This window comes from Podarcis vaucheri (genome assembly GCF_965113315.1).
Source record: "Podarcis vaucheri genome assembly, chromosome: 9".
Lineage (NCBI taxonomy): Eukaryota > Metazoa > Chordata > Lepidosauria > Squamata > Lacertidae > Podarcis > Podarcis vaucheri.
In genome coordinates this window covers 3780794-3802893 of record NC_138767.1, presented here as the reverse complement: position 1 = coordinate 3802893, position 22100 = coordinate 3780794, and the positions used below count along the sequence as shown (strand labels likewise).

At 43.5% G+C, this 22100-nt stretch overlaps 1 protein-coding gene across 2 annotated transcripts; it reads right to left on the bottom strand.

Annotated features, from left to right (window-relative positions):
- Positions 1 to 4948: 4948 nt before the first annotated feature.
- LOC309540067 (uncharacterized protein) lies at positions 4949 to 21041 on the bottom strand. 2 transcript variants are annotated; one of them, XM_082236712.1, is made up of 8 exons: positions 20940 to 21041; positions 20691 to 20744; positions 19662 to 19781; positions 17813 to 17910; positions 16408 to 16495; positions 14989 to 15152; positions 14167 to 14276; positions 4949 to 5242 (listed from the first exon to the last, which is right to left on the bottom strand). In XM_082236712.1, the coding sequence occupies exons 1-8, from the start codon at positions 20959 to 20961 to the stop codon at positions 5068 to 5070; spliced, it is 831 nt and encodes a 276-aa protein (XP_082092838.1). In that variant the 5' UTR covers positions 20962 to 21041; the 3' UTR covers positions 4949 to 5067. The 2 variants fall into 2 exon arrangements, with proteins under 2 accessions (XP_082092838.1, XP_082092837.1); XM_082236711.1 differs by lacking the exons at positions 20691 to 20744; positions 20940 to 21041 and adding an exon at positions 20389 to 20615.
- Positions 21042 to 22100: the final 1059 nt, after the last annotated feature.

Genomic DNA, 22100 nt, shown 5'->3' with positions numbered 1-22100 from the left:
ACAGTTTATATCCATATTTATGTCAAATTGTAGCAAAATTAACCAGCAAAGAAAAACTTGTAGCAAAGTCCTCTTTATATTTTCCAGCTTTGACAGCTCCTTTGGCAGCTGTCAAATTCTCCATCTCTCTTCGCCAGGCTCTCCGAATCGCCCCGGTTCCCAGGGGGGGGGGTTGTCTTTTTCCTCTCACCCTCGACTCTTCTCCTCCAGCACAGTTCTTATAGTTCACATCGTGGAGTTAATAATTTTTGTCGTCAATAAACTTCTGAATCGATCTTGGTTTCTCAGTCCTTGTTTTAGCATGTTTACAATCAGGGAGGGGACTGACTTCCTTTTTGGATCCCCTCCCGCTCGTGCCAAATCCGGAAAAATTTTTCTTTTTTCCTCCTTTTATGCCCGGTTACCCAATTACTCACGGGTTGTTGTTAATTGTCCGAATTTTCTTTGGAAGAAGCCAGCGCTCTCCGCCGGATGGCATGCGGCTGCGCCCGGCAGGGGAAGCGGAGGACTCAAAGCACCACGCCACTCCCCGGCGCCCGATCCGTAGCCTTTAAAAAGGCTCCTTCACAAGCCGGGAGGGCGATAGCGGTGCCAGCCGAGTCACCATGTCCACGGGATCCGTTCCCGTGGTTTTTGAGGGTCCCCGCGTCGCCGGCGCGGTAGGACCCAACCCCTGCCGAGCCGACTCCCTCCGGAGCTCGGAGGGAGTCCGCCATTCGGCGATGGCGCTAACCCGGAAGTCCTCCATTTTGGTGTTTTTCTTACTAAGAGTTCTTTGTATCTTTGTATCTAGACCATACATTGTATAATGCCTTTCTAATTACATGACTCTTGAAACCACTGTGGGCCTTTATCTTATCATACCATAGATATGCATGCCATCCAAATTGATTATCCAGTCCCTCCAAGTCTAACACATCATCATTCTCTAATTGAATCCAATCCTTGATCCAGCAGAATGCGGCAGCTTCAAAGTATATCTTCAAATCTGGTAGGGAAAAGCCACCTCTTTCTTTTATATCTGTAAGTAATTTATATTCAATTCTAGGTTTTTTTCCCTGCCAGATAAATTTAGACAATGCCTTCTGCCATTCTTTAAAGCATTTGACATTATCAATGATTGGTAAAACTTGGAATAAAAACAACATCTTCGGCAATACATTCATCTTAACCATCGATATTCGGCCCATCAGTTTTAGGTTTGACCATATCTCAAGATCTCTCTTGATTTCATTCCATAATTTTTCATAGTTATCTTCATAAAGATTCAAATTCTTTACCGATAAGTCCACACCCAAATATTTAACTTTTTTTCACAGAAACAGGGCCTGTCCTTTCAAAAAGGTTTTTTCTTTCCTCATTATCTAAGTTTCCCCCCCTAAAACTTTGGTTTTGCTCTTGTTTAATTTAAATCCTGCTACCTGCCCAAACTCTTGTATCAGCTCCAGTGCTTTTACTGCACTGGTTTCTGGATCTTGTAAAGTTAAAACCAAGTCATCAGCAAAGGCTTTTAATTTATATTGCTTGGATCCTACTACAGTGCCTTTAACCTCCTCCTCTTTCCTCAACATGTTTAGCAAAACCTCCAGAACAGAAATAAATAGCAGAGGGGAAAGCGGGCACCCTTGCCTGGTTCCTTTCCATATGTCCGACAAATTGTATTTATCAGTCATATCGAAGAAAATCTTTGGTAGTCTGCCGGAATTTGGATTTTTCTGTCCCTGTGTTTTATCCATTAATGTTGATGCTACTCCATTCAGGTCTCCCATTAAAATCAATTTGTAATCCATATAATCCATGAGTTTTAAGTCCAGATTCTTAAAGAATTCCACTTTGCCATCATTTGGTTCATAAATTCCTAGCAAAAGAAATTTATCGCCTTGTGCCGTAATTTCAACTGCAATGTACCTCCCTTCCTCATCTTTAAACAACAATTTGGGGTTCCATTTTTCTTTAACGTAAAAAACCACGCCTCTTTTTTTCACTTTGTCAGATGAAATAAATTCCTGCCCAAGTTTCTTATTCTGGAGAACTTCCGTGTTGGCTGCCCGTTCTGCTGGAAGGGTGAGCTCTTTCGCTTGAAAGAGCACCGGTGCTTTGAAAGTTGGGGAAGCCGCTAGAGCGATGCGGTACCCCTTAAAAATCTTGGATTGAGCATTCCGAGGACTTGGTTTCCTGCGGGTGCCTGGAACGACTCCCTCACCCCCCCCCGGTAAGCTCTTGATAAGGGCTCTGAGAGTGGGTGGGGTTGGAGATGGAGGCACTTGGGAATAGACTCGCTTCCTTCATCGCATGAAGCTCCGAGTCCGGCAACCGTGAGCGGCCAATTTCTCCAAGCAACTTTGATTGGAAAAGAGTAATAAATTAAAAATTGGACATTTAAGTGAAAAGGACAGGGACTTAAAAAAACGGAGGTCAGTCCCTTCCTCTGATTAAGAGACAAAACAGCTACATTAGCCGAAGCCGCGATCTAAAATTTACGATTTTCTAAAGACTTTCAAGTTAACCTTGGGATTTCCCCTTCTAGCAGGGGGAAGGGGGAAGATACTTTTCAGACTTGTTTAATCCTTGCAGACAGTTTGGATTTACGAGGTATTTTCTTTGTGGAAGCGGACTACTCGGTCGGGAAGACTAGACTCCATTGTTCCAGTTACAGATAGGTAGCTGTGTTGGTCTGCCATAGTCAAAATAAAAAAAATCCTTCCAGTAGCACCATTGTGACGTTGTAAAGAAAAGGACACTTTCAACTTTCGTTTTCCTACTTGGGGGAAAAAAGTAACTGCAGCTGCCTGAACTCAAAGGTTTTTGTTTTCCCTTCTCTTTTAAACAGTACCCCTACCCCTGGATATAAATTGTAAATTGTGACTGTGTTATTAACTTCTAGGGAATTAAGAAAGGATTAAAAGTTAGAAAGACTGTTGACTTTTATATTAAGACTGATGGAGAGGCTTGAGAAGAGAAACTGTCTGCATCCTTATCTCCCCCTTGTGTTTGAGACTGACCTTGAACAAAAGAATTGCAAGTTATGGATGGGGAGAGAAAGGAGAGAGGACAGAGAAAACAAAAATCAAAGCAAGAAGGGACTCTAAGTCACCAACTTTTGAGGAGTCTGTGTTGCAATTGTTTCAGGAAATTAAAACAGAAGTAAGAGGAAATCAAAAGTCTATACAGGAATTAAAAAGTGACTTTGCTCAATTAAGACAAGATTTGACACAAGTTAACTAAGATGTATCAGCACATGAGTCAAGACTGACACATTTGGAAACTGAGAATTGCTGACTTAGAGGTAATTCAGCGACAATCTCAAATTTCAATTGCATATCTGCAGCTAAAACAGAAGGAATGTGATCTGAGATTGAGGGGCGTACCCCAGAAAGAGCAGGACAATTTGAAGGATTGGTTAATTGAAGAATTTGCAGTGTACTGGGGCCTCTCAAAAGAAGAATTAAATTCCTGGATTGACCAGGCCTACAGATTTGGACCTAAAAAGATACTAAGATCACACATGATTGTATGGTGATTTTTAAAACTAAAGAGCAGAGAGATGTTATTTTAGAAGAAACACATGTTATAAGACTTCATAGGAAAATTCTCCAAAATCAGAAAGTTCTAAATTTGAATCTGATTTGGTGAACTCTAAATCCAAAACTCTGTCCAAAATGTAGGTCAAAGCAGCAATAATAAAATGGGCCCAGGATTTGGGGCATGTTATATATATGCATTAATGGGAAAACTTGTGGAGGGTGAACTGGATATTCACAGCTTGCTATATACACTGAGATAGAACTTCCAGAAAATGTTTCATGGGTGGTATCTGACACCCTGGAAGCTCTCTAAAATGTACAAAAATGTCTCCAGCACCTTCTGGAGATGTAAAGAGGAAATGGGCACGTTTCATGTGTGGTAGCGGTGCAGGAAAATAGAGGTGTTCTGAGAGGACATTTATTCAGAGCTTAAAAGAATGCTAAATGTAGCTTTTTTAAAAAAAAACAGCAACAACCTGGAAGCCTTCCTACTGGGGATAATCGATCCGGATATTCCCAAAAATGTTAGCGAGTTCTTCCTTTATGCCACAGTTGCCGCCAGGATTCTTATTGCATCAGATTGGAAAAGTGACAATGTTCTTTCTAGGACAGAAGTGATTCAAAAACTGGTTGAATACTCGGAGTTGAATAATTGGAAAAAAAGAAAAAGAAACCAAAACATGTATTCATTTCTAAGTGGGAAGTAGTTAAAATATATTTGAAAAATAATTGCCGCAGTCTAAACTCTGTTGTAGGGGACGCGGGTGGCGCTGTGGGTTAAACCACAGAGCCTAGGGCTTGCCGATCAGAAGGTTGGCGGTTCGAATTCCCGTGACGGGGTGAGCTCCCATTGCTCAGTCCCAGCTCTTGCCAACCTAGTAGTTCGAAAGCATGTCAAAGTGCAAGTAGAGAAATAGGTACCGCTCTGGCGGGAAGGTAAAATGTGTTTCCGTGCACTGCTCTGGTTTACCAGAAGCGGCTTAATCAGACCCGGAAGCTGGCCACATGACCTGGCCAATAAAGCGAGATGAGCACCACAACTCCAGAGTCGTCCAGGACTGGACCTAATGTTCAGGGGTCCCTTTACCTTTTTAAACTCTGTTGTAGCATTCGAATAAAATCTGTAGTAGTTGGTAGTAAGAATCAAGACCACAGATAATTAAATATTTATTTATACTTTATATATACTTTTGACAAGTTTTGGCAAGAAGTTAATAATGAATATGTGAAATATGGAGTAGATGGGAAGTTGTATGTAAAGAAAGAAGATATTCTTTATTCTATTTATTAGATTTCCCTCCTTTTTCTATTACTTGATTTGTTGTGTACTTTTTTATGAATGGATGATGAAGACTGTTTCTTTTGTTTCTTTCAGTTAAGCAAATACAATTTTAAAAAGAAAAGAAACATACATGGGCTATTACTGAATTCTTCTACACTTTATTTCACTGCCCAACTAAGCCTTTGCAGGTGTAAAACAATGGCTCTTTTCCAGCCTCGGAATAGCAGGATTGACAAGGTGGTATAGAGTGCAGATTATCAATTATTTCATCCACTTTTTAATAGGTTTCCTTTTGCAGACGCACCGTTTTAAGCCTTGGCACAAAACATCATGCCAACAGTAATAAATTTTGTCGCAGCCCCTTGTGATGATGACACAGTTGGTTGTATCTGGCTTTGCAGGACCTTTATTTCTTGGACGTTGACTATCCCAGTAGCTGAAAAGGAGAGGAGAAACTACTCAGTCTGAATACTTATTTTATTATGTACCTCTTAGAATCAAATACTTGCCTATCCTCCACACACTTATTCATTATTTTTGCAGTAACCCAGAGGAGTAACATTCAGAGGAGAATTCTCTTTTGGTCTAGCAGACTCCCCTGCCTCTCTGCCCTACCCTGTAGTCAGAGCTTACAGACTTTCTGCACTACCACCAACACCAGATGAGTCTCATTTTATTCCCTGTATCAAGAAGTTTGTAATGATTGCTTTTTTATGTTTTGATATATGCTGTGAGCTGCCCAGAGTGGTTGGGGGAAACTAGCCGATGGGTGGGGTATTATTATTATTATTATTATTATTATTTGATTGGAAGGCAAATCATGTGCTAGCCTGCAGAAACATGTACATCCAACCAGCACTTATTGTGCTTTCCTCAGGAAAATAAGGGGGGGAAATATTCTTGCAGGCAAACCCTATAAATTAATAAATGGTAGGATTTTGATTATTTGGAGTGTTGAAGGGAAGATTGCAGGCCAGTGGAAAAATACAGGCTAAGCCTCCTTTCCAAGGCAGTGCCTCACCTGTGACAAAGTTGCAAGGTGTGATGGCCTGGGACTCGGGCTCGTACTTGGAATTAGAGGAGTCTCAATCCGCACCGGATCCTTTGCCTCAGGTCGCATCTGAACCTAGTCTGGGGCCTGATTCTGAAGAGCCCCAGTCTGCACAGGTTCTCCTGCAACAAGCACCAGCTGGTCCGTGTCAGTGGCCTGAGCCTGCCCTGGCTCCAGATGCAGGGATGACCTCGTTGCCTTCAGCTGGGCCATCACTTACAGCTGCTCCACTACCAGTTGGGTCAAGAGAGGCTGAGGCAGTCCTTGGGTCCATTAACCCACCGACATCTCCCGAGATGCAGAGACTAAGGTCTGAGAGAAGGAGAGACCTGAGTACTTGCAGGAGGAGTGCTTGCCTTTGGGCGAGTCAGGGAGGTGAGTCACCGGGGGATCAGGACTGGCTGTTACCCTGACAAAGATAAAAGGCTGTCGGACCCCGCCCCAGGTTGCGGGAGCAACATTGCTGTTTGCTGGAACCTGCCTGAGACCCTGTGCCTGACCTAGCCTGGTTTCCTGCCTCGTTTCCTGCCTTGGCCTGTCAGACTGATTCAGGACTGGACCTGGACCGCGTTGCTCGGGTTATCCCCGGGCCCAGCACACACAGCTTACAGAGAGGGCAATCCTAATACACTCCTTTTGCAAGAGGACGGTCCTAATCAGGTCCACCAGGCAATTTGATAGTAGCATTTTCCAGTCTTTGTCTTTTGTCCATTCAGAGAACAAAGCAGGAGAAGACAGAGAGGGAACAGGGGTTGTGGGAGGAGTGTCTACCATTGGCAAGTGCCACAGTTCAGTAGCAGAGCATCTGATTTGAAAGCAGAAAGTCATTTTATGACTTACTAAATGTGTGCTCTATGTTTGTGCTAGGGAAGTTGGGAAGAACCTTTGAAAGTGGGATACTTTGGAGTACACTGGAAAGAGGACATTTTTAAGGGTTTACAGCCGACATTGCCACACTTTTATTTGCTGCATCTTTTGCTATCTCAAATCTCTGCTGGGGTTCTCTCATCAAAGAGTACTCACCCCACACTTGGGTCTTGGCTTCCAGGATTCCCAACATGCAGAGTGTGGGCTGCCTTTGCACTCTGATTGAAGCAGGGGTGTCCAAACATTTTTCAAAGAGGGCCAGATTTGATGAAGTGAACGTGCGTGAGGACCGACCAAAGTTGTCTTTTTTTTTGGATTGAAGTTGTTTAGTTTTTTTAAGGATTTTACCCCAGAATATAAACTGCTGCATGGGCCATATTAAACTAACCGGCGGGCTGGATTAGGCCCCTGGGCCTGACTTTGGACATTCCTGGTAAAGCATCAGAGAAGCTTGAAAAGCAATTGCTTTGGTGCACCCTGTCAGCATTGCCCTTGAGCCAGTGCCACCAACTGGACTCATCCACTTCAGCCTCGACTGGGCCAGGCGATCTGGGGTAGCACTTCCAGAGACCACCTTCTCACAGGAACAGGTCTAAGTGCTGTGGACTCACAGCTTAGAGCTGTGAGCACCGGATTCACTTCCACAAGAATACAGTCGTTGCACAGCAGAGTATACCAGTGTATAGCAGAGCATAAACGACTCGGAGAGCAGCTCTGTAGAATATCTTCTTTATTCTATCTACAACTATAATACACAACTATATACAGAGCTAAATGAGGTCTAAACGAAAAATGCTGAACTGCACTGAGTGTCTGCAGTTGCTCTTAGCAGCAACCTTATCTATACACACGATCTCTCTCTAACACTCTCTCTGACACTGCACTTTGATGTGGTGCTAGAGCGGAATAAGTAGGGAGCAGAAAACCACCCCCTCCTCTCTGGAGAATCAGCAGAGAAAATCAGCAGATTCTTGGATATGGGAGGGGTGAAATCTCCTCATCCTCCCCCATTTCATCCAACCATTCAAGAATCTAAACATAACTGCAATTTACACACACACTCCAAAAGTTGTTCTCTGCTGAAATGTCATTTTGGCCAAGAGATTGAAAAAAAGTGTTGATGGAAGAGATTCATAAAGACCAAGCGGGCTTTCTCCTGGGAAGACACTTGTCTGACAATTTGAGGAATATAATTGATATTCTGGAAAAACTAGAAGTGAACATAAATACTAAAGCAGTTTTGATATTTGTGGACGTGGAGAAAGCTTTTGATAATATCTCTTGGAGTTTTATGAAGAAGAACTTACAGGGGATGGGGGTAGGCCAAGGTTTTGAAAACGGTATAAGTGCAATTTATTCAGAACAAAAGGCTAAACTAATTGTAAATAATGTGGCGACGGAAGAATTTAAGATAGAAAAAGAGACAAGACAAGGTTGCCCAATTTCCCCATTGCTTTTTATATCGGTCCTGGAGGTTTTGCTGAACATGATTAGAAGGGACCAGCGGGTTAAAGGTATACAGGTCGGAGCTAAACAGTACAAATTGAGAGCATTCGCAGATGCCTTAGTATTGACGCTACAGGAGCCAGAATCTAGTACTAAAAGGGTTTTAGAATTAATTCAAGAATTTGGTCAGGTGGCAGGATTTAAACTGAACAAGTTAAAAACCAAGGTTTTAGAGAAAAATTTAACACCGATTGAGAGAGAGAGGTTTCAGAATGAGACAGGTTTGACAGTGGTTAAGAAAGTGAAATACCTGGGGATTAATATGACAGCCAAAAATGGGAACTTATTTAAAGACAATTATGAAAAATGTTGGACGGAAGTGAAAAAAGACTTAGAAATTTGAAGCTTTCACTGCTAGGCCGTATTGCTGCGATAAAAATGAATGTATTGCCTAGAATGTTGTTTTTGTTTCAAACATTGCAAATTGTGGACAAGATGGACTGTTTCAAGAAGTGGCAGAGAGATATTTCTAGATTTGTCTGGCAGGGCAAGAAGCCCAGAATAAAATTTAAGATATTAACTGATGCAAAGGAAAGGGGTGGAAAGGGGTGGATTTGCCCTGCCAGACTTTAAACTTTACTATGAATCAGCAGCTTTTTGCTGGTTGAAAGAATGGCGACTTCCTGAAAATACAGACATTTTGGATTTAGAAGGTTTTAACAACGTATTTGGATGGCATGCATATCTGTGGTATGATAAGGTCAAAGCACATAAAGCATTTAAAAATCATATTGTCAGGAAAGCACTGTTTAATGTCTGGATAAGATATAAGGATTTATTGGAAAATAAAACCCCAAGCTGGTTGTCACCGATGGAAGCGAAAGCTCTGAAAAGGCTCAATATGGAGGCCAAATGGCCGAAATATTGGGAAATTTTGGAACAAGATGGAGATAGACTGAAATTGCAGAGTTTTGAGAAATTAAAAAACAAAGTGCGAGATTGGCTTCATTATTATCAGATAATGGAGGCATATAATCTGGACAAGAAAATTGGCTTCCAGGTGGAAAAATCAAAATTGGAAACAGAACTGTTAGAACCCAAAACTAAGAATTTTTCAAGAATGTATAACTTGCTGTTGAAATGGAATACTCAGGATGAAACGGTGAAATCTGCTATGATTAAATGGGCACAGGATGTTGGACATAACATAATGATGGCTGACTGGGAACAGTTATGGACCACGGGTATGAAGTTTACAACATGCAATGCCTTAAGAGAGAATATTATGAAAATGGTATACAGGTGGTACATGACCCCAGTCAAGCTTGCAAAAATCTATCATTTGCCCAATAATAAATGTTGGAAATGTAAAGAAACTAAAGATACATTCTTTCACCTTTGGTGGACATGCCCAAGGATTAAGGCTTTCTGGGAGATGATCTATAATGAATTGAAAAAGGTATTTAAATATACCTTCTTGAAGAAACCAGAGGCCTTTCTCCTGGGCATAGTTGGCCAATTGGTGCCAAAGAAGGACAGAACTTTTTTTATGTATGCCACAACAGCAGCAAGAATACTTATTGCAAAGTACTGGAAGACACAAGAGCTACCCACTCTGGAAGAATGGCAGATGAAGGTGATGGACTATATGGAACTGGCGGAAATGACTGGCAGAATCTGAGACCAGGGAGAAGAGTCGGTGGAAGAAGATTGGAAGAAATTTAAAGACTATCTACAGAAATTTTGTAAAATTGATGAATGTTAGAATGATGTTGGATAGAAATTAAGTGGTTTTCAGCTGTAATATAAGGGAATATGAAAAATGGATTATTTAGGTAAAAACTTAATGTCATAATATTTTAAAATTAAAGACTAGGATAAACAAAGAGGGTAGGGATTTGCTGAACCAACAAACCGAATTGGAATACAAAAAAGGGAGGCGTGAGGAAGTCCAGGAAATAAGCTAATGAAAAATAAGTAATGGAAAGATGGAGTTGATTTTAACCATTTTTTTTGTTTTGTATTTTTTCTTTTTTTTTCTTTTTTCTTTTGTAATACTTTGAAAATCTTAATAAATATCTTATAAAAAAAGTTGTTCTCTGCTTACAACCTTTGTTAACATATCTGCAGGTATCTTTTTCCCTGGCATATATGGCACTTTTACAATACCATTTTGAATACATTCTCTAGCTCGATCTAGCTTGATTAGCAGATATTTTGTCCTTTGTTTACATCCCTCTGAGCGGAGCAACGTTATACATGCTTTATTATCCTGATAAACCTGAACAGGAAAAGCGACCTTCACTTTTATGTCATTAAACAGTTGCTGCAACCACTCTATATGTAGAGTGTATGTAGAGAGCCAGTGTGGTGTAGTGGTTAAGAGCAGTGGACTCGTAATCTGGTGAACCGGGTTCAATTCCCCGCTCCTCCACATGCAGCTGCTGGGTGACCTTGGGCCAGTCACACTTCTGTGAAGTCTCTCAGCCCCACTCACCTCACAGAGTGTTTGTTGTGGGGGAGGAAGGGAAAGGAGAATGTTAGCCGCTTTGAGACTCCTGAAGGGGAGTGAAAGGCGGGATATCAAATCCAAACTCTTCTTCTTCTTCTTCTTCTTCTTCTATATCCATCAGGGAAAGAGTTAAAGCATTAAGCTCTGCCTCGCAGGAACTTAAGCTTACTGTTGCCTGCTTTCTGCAACACCAATCAAAAAGACATTGATTGTACAGATAACACACTCCTGATGTGCTTTTGCCATCCATTGTGTCACTTCCGAAACTGGCATCAGCATAGATCTCGAGACCTCCAGACTTTTGACTTGTAAGTCTCAATCTGTAATCCACAGTTCCTTTTAAATATCTTGCTATCCGTTTTAGTGCTTTCCAGTCTTGAACTGTGGGTTGATTGGCATACCTGCTGATTAAATTCACACTCACTGCAATGTCTGGCCTTGAACATCTTGCTATGAAATTAAGTTTACCCAACACACTTCTGAAAAGTGTTACATCAGGAAAAACCTCAACATTTGTGTCATGCTGATAACCTGCGACCATAGGGGTATCCGCAGGATTTGCATCAGTCAGGTTCAGCTTCTCTATAACATCAGTGATCTTACGTGACTGATGCACCAAAACGTCACCCTGTGCATTTCTCTCAATCTCAAGAGAGAGATAATTGCTAACTTCTCCTAGGTCTTTTAAATCAAAATGCTTTTGCAACTTTGCCAAAGTGCTTTTGTAGATGTTTTCATTCTTCCACACAAATAATATGTCATCTACAAAACAGATGCAATAAAGCTTATGCTGATTGGACTCTTTAACAAAAACACACGAATCAGCCTTTCCTTGCACAAAACCTAAGGAGAACAGCACTTCAGTTAGCTTGGTGTGCCAGCACCATGCACTCTGTTTCAAACCATACAGGGATTTTTTCAACTTGCAAACCATTCCTTCTTTTATCTGCACATGATCTGGAGGTGACATATAGATATTCTCATTTAGAACGCCATACAAAAACGCAGTATTGACGTCATGATGGGAAATCGTCATACCCTCTTCGGCAGCTATCTTCAACAACAGTCTAACACTTTCAAACCTTACTGTTGGAGAATACGTTTCATGGTAATCCTGATCAAGTGTCTGAGAAAAACCTCTCGCCACTAATCTGGCTTTATATCTGACTACCTTTCCGCTCTGATCAGTCTTTACCTTGTAGACCCACCTACTGTCTACACACTTCATACCTGGTTCTGCTGAAACCAATTCCCAAGTATTGTTCTGTTTCAGGGAATTCAACTCAGCTCTCATGGCATTCAGCCAAGGTTCTGCATCTTTTGCAGATAGATTTTTAACTTCCTTATAATTGGCTGGTTCAAAGACCACACCAGAGTTACTTGTGACCGCAGCCTTAGCGAACTCTTTAGAAAACCCTTTTGGTGGCACACCCTGAATACATTGGTCATGCAACTTCTCATTCTTATCAACAGATAAATTGCAACACTCTTTCTCAGTTGCTTTTGCAGTTGTACCTGAAACAAAAGGCAATTGGTACAAACCATTTTCACATTTTGCATACAGAATCAGCTTGCCATCTCGACAAATTTCACAACGAGATTTAGCAAACACCACCCTAAACCCCTGACGATCAAGCTGGGAAACACTCAACAAATTGTCCTGAATATGAGGAGCATACAGGACATTCTTAATAGTAGCATTCAGGGTCTTTAAAATCACAGTTCCCTTAGCCAAAGTCGTGAGAACAGTCCCATCTGCTTGATGAATTTCTTTCTCTTGCTTCTCAAGCTGAACAAAGAGACTTTCATGTTTGGCCACGTAGTTGGAACAGCCAGAGTCGACTACAAAGAAACTCTGCCCACGTTGATTGGAGCAGCGAGAGATCAAAGCCTTTGAAGTAGCAGGTGCTTGGGGATTTCGTCCTCCTCCCCCTCTGCCTTTGAAGTTTCCCTCCTTTGAAGATTTATTGCTGCACTGGAAACTCAAATGGCTTTGTGCTCCACATGAAAAGCACCGCTTCAATTTCAAAGCTTTAACAGCAGCAGTTTCACTTTCACTTTCCCCTGCTGAAAACTCAGGCACATTTGCAAGCACATTTTTAACAGCACCATTGTCTTGGCTTTCTCTAACAGCCTGTCTGCGATCCCACTCATTCAAGAGCACGCTAGCCACATAATCTTCTGTTAGTCGGTCAGAAGGCATCGTAGAAATCTGGGCAGCTACTCCATCATAAGACTCATCTAGGCTATTTATCATTAGCATTGCAAACACAGCCTCTGAAATAGCCAGGTCTCCCTGAACAAGGTCCTGTCTGAGGCATTTTAACTGAGATGGATAGCTAGGCAAATCACCACCTTTCTCCAACTGCAGCCTGCACAGCTTCTTGAAGAAAATTACACTGGAACCAGCATTCTGCCTCAAATGCATATCCCTCAGTTTATGCCAAACAGCTCGTGCAGTCTCTTGACCCTCTAAGTTCACCAACAAGTGGTCTGCAACACTCAAAACAATTGTCCCTCGGGCTTTCATGTCTGCAGCATGCCACTCAGGCCAATCATCATCACCCTTATCGGGAGGGTCGTCTTCTATAGTGTAGAATAGCTTTTCCCTCTGTAAAAGCGCTTTCATATTGACCTGCCAAACTGCATAGGTTTCAGGCGTGAGGAGAGGAAAGGACAGAGCCATCTGGCCAGGATGTGCACAGGCCATGTCTGCAATTACTTAAAGCAAGACACTTCCCTCGTGCAACACAGATAAAGCCTTGGACTCCTTCAGCCACTCTCTCTCCCACTCAGAGCGCAATTAACAGGCAAACAGGAATGCTATCTTCTTTCTTTGGCAGTCAGCAACATACCTCCATAAATCAAGCAGCAGCAACAGCGGCAGCTTGAACACTCTGCTCCAAAACAGCTCTGCTTCTGGGCACCACAAATCAGTCCAACATGCAGCCTCCGTTCTGCCATCCGGCAATCAGCAACACAAACCTTTGGCGACTGGGACGACTGGGATGACTGGAACAGCAACTGGGCAGACGACTGGAACGACGACTGGGCCCATAACCGATGTCAGCATCGCCCTTGAGCCAGTGCCACCAACTGGACTCATCCACTTCAGGCCCGACTGAAAAGCAATTGCTTTGGTCACCCCAGGTCCCTACCCTCTGGAGTGCTGGAGGAAGTGGAAGGGTGGTGGCAGCAACGGCCAGAGAATAAATCCCACTGGTTGCACTGAAGGGTTGTTGTGTTGCAGCTTGGCAACAAAGGTGGTGTGAGAGGCTCATTTAATCACACCTTTCCTGCCCGTACATTTTCTTCTTTTCTATTTTAATTTTGTATTTTGTAAAGCACTTTGAAGCTCTCTGGAAACGAATTGGTCTATAAAATAAACCATCATAATAAAGAACAATATAAACACATAAACATCTTGGCTCTCTTCAAATACTTATTGGTTATGAAAGTTCCCAGATGAGGAGTTTGGACTTACAGAGTTTCGATGCGAAAGCCCTTTTGATAGCAGCGCCATTCTGAGCCTACCAGGGAAATTCCAATAAAATAATCGGTCGGTCTGGGCTTCACTATGGCTACAGCAAAGGCCTACATCACAGAAAAGAAGAAAGTCTAGATAAGGAGGAAACGAAGGAGCAAAAATGCCTACGTCTTGGTCTCATTGAAGAGCAGGAAACTTTAGCTGGCAGAAATGCAATGGGCAGATTGATTACCAGAACAAGCTGGTTTGCGCATGTAACACCAATCAGGGCACAACTGCACTGGCTGGTGATTAGTAGTCCAAATCAAAGTGCTGGTGTTGACCTATAAAGCTTTACATGGCTCAGGAGCCAATACCTTAAGGATTGCCTCTCCCCTTAGGAACCCACCATACCCCGTGCTTGTCATCTGAGGCCCTCTGCAATGTCCCAGAGAGGTAAGAAGGATTGCAAAAAGAGAAGGGGCCTTTTCTGTGGTGGCTCCCAATTATGGAATGTTCATCCCAGAGAGGCTTCTCTGGCGCCATCATTACATGCCTTTAGGCATCGGGCAAAACCATTCCTCTTTCCCCAGGCTGTAAAGTAATCTATAGCCTGTAAAAGTGTGGGGGAGAGGACTGTTATTATGATTGTTTTATTATTAGGCTGTCTGTTAGTATGCTTTTTTATTATTTCATGGCAGTGTGGGGATTCAAATCCCGGTTTCCCAGGTCTCATGTCTGTCCCTTATCAGTCTCTACAACCACGGCAGACGCTGAAATCTACCCCCAAAGTCACACTCCTCCATTGTCCCTTAAGAATTTATTGCATGATCTGCTCACCTGCTCCTCCTCAGTTTCAACACATAACAATTTTGTATCGTATTTCATCCTTTCGCAGTAATGTATGCACTGTTTCCAAGTCCTTGGGGTGGCAATGAAGTCAAATAAATATAGGGCTCCATGCCAAACAATCCATTCCTCACGTAACCTGTGGTGAATGTCACCTTTGAGCAATGCCCAGAATGTGAGAGGAACAAAAAGAGAGAAAGGACAAGTGAGGTTGTAGTAGAAGCCAGGTTGTAGGACTCTGCAGAGTTTAAAACACTGATATTAGGGGGAACCTTGGGAGCAGCTTGGGTGGGGGAACCACCCCCACTGAAGAAAATCTAGCATTGTCCTCAAAGACCCACTAGGACCCACTGGCTACACACTGCAGTTGGTGCTGAATGCTGCAGCATGATTGCTGACAGGAGTGAGGCCTTGTCAGCATATAACTTCTTTGCTCAGGGATCTGTGCATAGCTTATTTGGTCTGAGAAGTACCATTCATTTCCTTCCCTCTTTCTCTTTTTGCATCCATTAAAAATTCACTAGCACAGACTGAGAGGTGCAAGGGAGCTCCACCAGGTCTTCTGTGAAATTTGACCTTGCTGTAGCCAATTCCTTCTAGACAGTTTCAGAACTGTTTTTGAGTACAGAGTATATACCAAAAAACCTAGAACGACCCACCATTTGAACAGTAGGAAAGAAAATATAGGAAACAAAAGCTGTAGTACTGACATGATGGGAAGGAAAATACTTTTTTCTTACTTCACAGGCTCAGGATGAATTCCCTTAGCATGAAAAGGAGGACATGTGGGGACTGGTAATTGAGTCATGAGTCAGGTTCAGTATTTGGCCCTCAGGACAAAAGCCTCAACAGACATGCTAATGCACCAGTCCTCAAAGGACTATGGGATTAACCAGACATCCATAATAATAATAATAATAATAATAATAATAATATATTTATACCCCACCCATCTGGCTAGGTTTCCACTGTAATGGAGCAGTGGCCCTCATAGGCTCAACAACATAGCCTTTTGACTGTGTCCATACTATTTAAAATCCTGTACCTGATAGAGAACCTCTACATAGTACACAGAGAACTTGTGACCTTCCCTATGTTGCTGGTTTGCAGCTTGAGACCGTCACCCTGCAGTTTCACAGGAAAGAGCCCTAGTGGGCCAGAGCTAGTATGCTCATCCCTACAGCCCTCTGCACATGTGCTCACATAAAATACCTGAAGAGAGCTACCCATTCTCTGTTTCCAGGTGTGCTAATCTGACTGATATTTCAAAACGGGATTGGCATCAGAATGTGCCATTCTAGCCTGTAATGGAAAAGAGAAGTCCATCCCAATGGTTCTGAAATCGTCTATTGCCTCAAAGGTTCTGGCACCTTGACCTTGACCGATAAAAGTGGTTTCTGAGTAACTTACTAATAGCCTGCTGTAGTTCACTGATTTTCTTTTTCTCTTCGGATATTGCCGCAGATATATTCTCAGCTTTCTTGAATTTTGTGATATCCAAGAGAGTGGCAACAATTGAAGTCGGGAGGAATCTCCAACAGCCATGTACAGATACTGAACAGCCATGTTTCTCAAAATCTAATATTTACCTTTCATATATATAGGAACCTAGGAAGTTGCCTTATACAGAATCAGACCATTCATTAATCTGGATGAGAATTGTCTATGCTGACTAGCAATGGCTCTCCAGGACTTCTGAAAGAGGTCATTCCCACCTCTGCCTGGAGATGCTGAAAATTGAAACTGGGGCCTTTTTTAACACAACAACAACAATGGCATTTGCACATCCACTTAGCTGCAGTCCTTTCCTGGAGCTTCTGGATAGCTCAGTCAGTAGAGCATGAGACTCTTAATCTCAGGGTTGTGGATTTGAACCCCCCATTGGGTGAAAGATTCTTGCACTGCATGGGGTTGAGCTAGAAGACCCTTGTGATCCCTTCCAACTCTGCAACTCCAAAACGTAGGTTAATCAGCCTCATATAACCAACATGCTTAACTCTAAATAATGCATTAAGGTGTTCAAGCCATAGAGTATGCTGTCCTGCTAGACTCAGCTACACTGGGAAGAAATAGGTAATCAAGCCTATTGTTTTTCCCCAGGCTACTTGAGAAGCTCAGTATGCGGTGAGGTTTGATCTGGTTGCTCAAGCTCAAGCTTTTGAGTTCCTGTACCAATACTCTATGAAATTCCTCCACATTGTTGCTAAGCTACGTTTTCCTGGTTTGATCTGATTGCTCAAGCTCAGCCACATGCTCCTCATGAGCCACTCTTGAGTTCCTGTACCAATACTCTAGGATATTCCTCCACATTGTTGCTAAGCCAAGTTTCCCTGCCGGGCACCTTTTCTGAAGCACATGGATCTGACCTTTGAAGAGTTTGTAAGCAAAGCATTCTTTAAATTACCAAGTGTGTGGTCTCCTCCTATGCTAGGGTAAGAGGGAAACTTTGGAACTCACTTGGAAGAGCCTATTTTAAAGGTCTAGCAGGCTATACTTTCATGCTGACATTTGCTGCATATTTTGTGATTGTAAATCTCTGCTGGGTTCTCTCACCAATGGGTACTTGCCCCAAACTTGGCGATTGGAATTCAGAAATTTTCTCTCTTATATCAATATATTTTTCCACCAACACGGCACACACACACACACACACACACACACACACACACACACACACACACTGCTTATGGAGAAGTTGAGAATAGAATGAGCTTGAGGCAACCCACCCATTCCTCTTCGACTCCCCTGAACTGAGTAATGAGGAGAAATGGTGGAAGGAGCTCCTGTACAGACAAAAAGTAACATATGACTTACCATCTGCCTCAAAAAGATCCGGAAAGGTGTCTTCTATCATTTGCACAATCTTTGTCGTTCCTTCTTCAAATATGGCTCTCCTTTGCACTTCCTTAACATCTAAAGGTGATGATGGGGAAAGTTGTTCAACACATGTGGGAGAATAGCTTTGCTTCCCCCAGCACCCCTTTGGAAGGGATTAAGTTGCATTTGGAAGGAGACTTCTGTCGTAAATGTTCCAATATTTAATGTACTTCCCAAAATTCGTAAAGGAAGAATTTCTCTTCTAGGAAGGTCCATTTTCAAGCCTCAAGATCTAATTTAGAGTCCTTAGCCCAATATCTTCATAGATAGATGGATATAGGAATGAGTGTGTGTGTGTGTGTGTGTGGGGGTGTATTCTGAATTTCAGAGGTGCCAGGCCCTTACAGGAGATGGACATGATGGCTTCCTCATCTTGACAAGGAGATCGAGACCTAGAATCCCCTCCTCCCTCCACCTGACACTTGACAGAGGTGTTCTCCAGGACGTCTGTGGGTACTCCAGCCTCTCGATACCCTTGGGAGTTGAAGAAAGCATTTCAGCCTTGCGAAGCTCTCCTTCCCCCAGAGGTGAAGCAACCTGCTCCGGTACCTGGAGCGGCACTCGTCCCAGGGGGTGGGGTGTGCCACCCACGGGGGACGTCGTGTGTGTCCCGGAGGTCATGGCACGCACCCCGGGGGCATGGAATGCCACCCGTAGGGGTGGCGTGCTTCCTGGGGGGATGCATACCGCTGGGGTCGGTGCACAGTGAGTAGGGCGCACCCCGGGAGACACTGCTGATTGGGGGTCGGCATTTTGTCCTCCCCCTTTGGAATGACACCCAGTGCAGCTGCCCCCCCCAACGGAATGCCCCTGCCTCCCCCTGACTGAGTCACTTTCAGTAGCAGGATAGCTGCCGCCAGGTGGGCTTGACTTGGCTGACCAGGGTCGGGTCTACCCCACTCTCACAGTCCAGATTTGTCAAGAAAGGAACAGCTGAATGCACATATTTACGCTGGGCCATGAACATTAGGAAAGTTTTCTACAGGCTCCCAAAAGCAACAGTCTGGCCCCAAACCTGCTTCATCGGTGAGGTAGTGTAGCTGCTTTGGGTACTTCTCAGATTTGAAGACCTTAGGCCACAACAGATGGTAGAGGTTGCAGTGTGCTCATCCAAGGAAGGGGTTAATTGTCTGAGTACAAAGGAGCAAGGCACATTCCAGAAGAACTCCCAGAAGAACCAGTTGGGAAACGGGTGGTGCTGTGGTCTAAGCCACTGAGCCTTGGCCTGCTGATTGGAAGGTCGTCGGTTCGAATCCCATGATGGGGTGAGCTGCCATTGCTCAGTCCAAGCTCCTGCCAACCTAACAGTTTGGAAGCATGCAGTGCAAGTCGATAAATAGGTACCACTGCAGCACGAAGATAAACGGCGTTTTCGTGCTCTGCTCTGTTTTCACCAGAAGTGGCTTAATCATGCTGGCCACATGACCCAGAAAAACTGTCTGTGGACAACTGTCGGCTGCCTCGGCCAGTAAAGTGGGATGAGCGCCGCAACCCCAGAGTTCTATGTGACTGGACTTAACCGTCTGGAGTCCTTTGCCTTTTTTTAACAAACGAGTTAAAAGTCTCTGAGCATTTCTTCAGGGACAAGCCTACGGTGCTACTGGTTTCAATGGGAGAGAGTACATTAAATGTTTATCTCACCAACTGAAATCAGGAGGTGAAAGGGCTTAGTGGAGACCAGAACCTATCCTTTCCTTTTAAAGGTCTCCATTGAAATGAAGCAAGCAAGAGTGAATTGTAATTCTGCCCATTACCCTTTTATATTTTCCTAGAAGACTCGAACTTACACAGATAGGTCAGCATTATTGCCCCTATAACGGAGCCCATCACAAGCACTGCGCCAACATACAGGGAATATGAAGATTCGAAGAACTTTTTCACTTTTTCCTGCAAAGGTGTTAGTTCTCCTTGATGGACAGGAGGAGAGAAAATACTGCTTTAGCCATCAACAGACAACATCCCAGTGCCACCCCAGTCAAGAAATTCCTTATGATCTCTGGCAACCCATCTAGATCAACATATGGCAGTCAGCTTCCTAAACCCATGGTGGGGGGTTGCTCCACTGTGAAATGCCAGGGGGGCAGACCCTTGGAAGGTAAAGTGGATGAAGGAACCTGGCATGGAAGTATTGCTTCTTGAAGATACTTTTCTGGCCATGTTCCCTGTCTGGAGGCCTCAGGAGCATGAAGAGACATCACCTGGGACCAGAAGGACCTTGGTCTGACCCAGCAAGCTCTTGCTATGTTCTCATAGAATAATAGACGAAGGCGGAAGGGTCTACGAGGGTCATCTAGTCCAACCCCCTGCAATGCATGAATCTTTCCCCAATGTGGGGCTCAAACCCATGACCCTGAGATTAAGTGTCCCACTCTGCCTGCTAAGCATAATGTTCTTATAGTGATAGGTAGAGCTGAGGAGAGACTTCACGTAGAGAAGTTGATCCTCAACTAGCAGAGTGGATTGGACACCCTCAGTGTGTCTGTTACCCTGGCCTGGGACAAGGACACAGCATACTCATGGGAAGATTGGGGTTGTGGAGTTCCATCTGGCTGCCCTCCATCAAGTAAGTGGAAGGGGCTGCCGCAGTGGATGGGTTGTAGTGAGGGTGAGGGCACATCAAGGAGAGCTTTCATTTCAAGCTGGGGCTATTCACTGCCAGCAGCAGATGGTGGACACAAGCTCAAGTTCATTGCTCCTCAGTTGGACTTGGTGGATGCCCTGGACCTATAGAAAATGCTTGTCCACACTCTGGTCCTCCCCATCACAACTTTCCTTTAGTGTTCCTTCCTCCTCCATGTGCTAATGAGCATACAGACCTGGTGCTTTTGCGGCCTTGTCTCCTGCAGGTGGTTCAGCTTTCTCTGGCTTATCTATATAAAGACAGGATGAGTATAGTAATGTTATATGATGAGATGAGATGATCAACATAAAAATAAACATCGAGCAACAGCCCGAAATACTTCAGCTCTGTCAATTGTCTACAGTACAATGTACTGGAGGGAACATATCAAGTCAGCAGATCTCTGTGTTCCTGTGAAGAGAAAATAGTAACCGAAAGGATTTACCTGGTGGCTGTTTAGGAGCCATTGAACTGGTTTCTTATTTTATTCGTAACCTGTGGGAGTATAAAGTAGACAGTGAAGTCAATGCCTTACTTAAAAGCAGAGTCACAATGGGCAATTCATAGGCAGTGTTGCTATGGAGACCCTCTCCCAGTTAATATAATTGTTAGAGGGAGTTACTGTAACAATGCACTTACCTGCATTTCTTATCCCTCTGATCTACCTCTCTACAATCCCACTATAGAACTCTGCAGGCATCTTTTAAAGTGTTGTGTGGTTCACAATAACACATAGAATCATAGAATCATAGAGTTGGAAGAGACCACAAGGGCCATCGAGTCCAACCCCCTGCCAAGCAGGAAACACCATCAGAGCACTCCTGACATATGGTTGTCAAGCCTCTGCTTAAAGACCTCCAAAGTAGGAGACTCCACCACACTCCTTGGCAGCAAATTCCACTGTCGAACAGCTCTTACTGTCAGGAAGTTCTTCCTAATGTTTAGGTGGAATCTTCTTTCTTGTAGTTTGGATCCATTGCTCCGTGTCCGCTTCTCTGGAGCAGCAGAAAACAACCTTTCTCCCTCCTCTATGTGACATCCTTTTATATATTTGAACATGGCTATCATATCACCCCTTAACCTCCTCTTCTCCAGGCTAAACATGCCCAGCTCCCTTAGCCGTTCCTCATAAGGCATCGTTTCCAGGCCGTTGACCATTTTGGTTGCCCTCCTCTGGACACGTTCCAGTTTGTCAGTGTCCTTCTTGAATTGTGGTGCCCAGAACTGGACACAGTACTCTAGGTGAGGTCTGACCAGAGCAGAATACATTTGTAAGTCTTTAAGGTGCCAAAATACTATGTATTGTTTTTGCTGCAGAAAGACTAATAAGGCAACTCTGAAGATGTTCTTATAATGCTAATTCCTTCATCCTTGACCATGATTGTTTAAAGCAGTTAAGGAATCACGGGTTCACTGTTTGTGCTATTAGAAAAGAATTCTCTCTCTCTGTGTGTGTGTGTGAGAGAGAGAGAGAGAGAGAGAGGGGGGAGAGAGGGAGAGAGAGTACATATGTACTTTGCTTGTTGAACTTAATTCATTTTGGGAGTCCGTTCGACTCCAGGAACCATTTGAAAACCAAGGCACGGCTTTCAATTGGCTGCAGGAG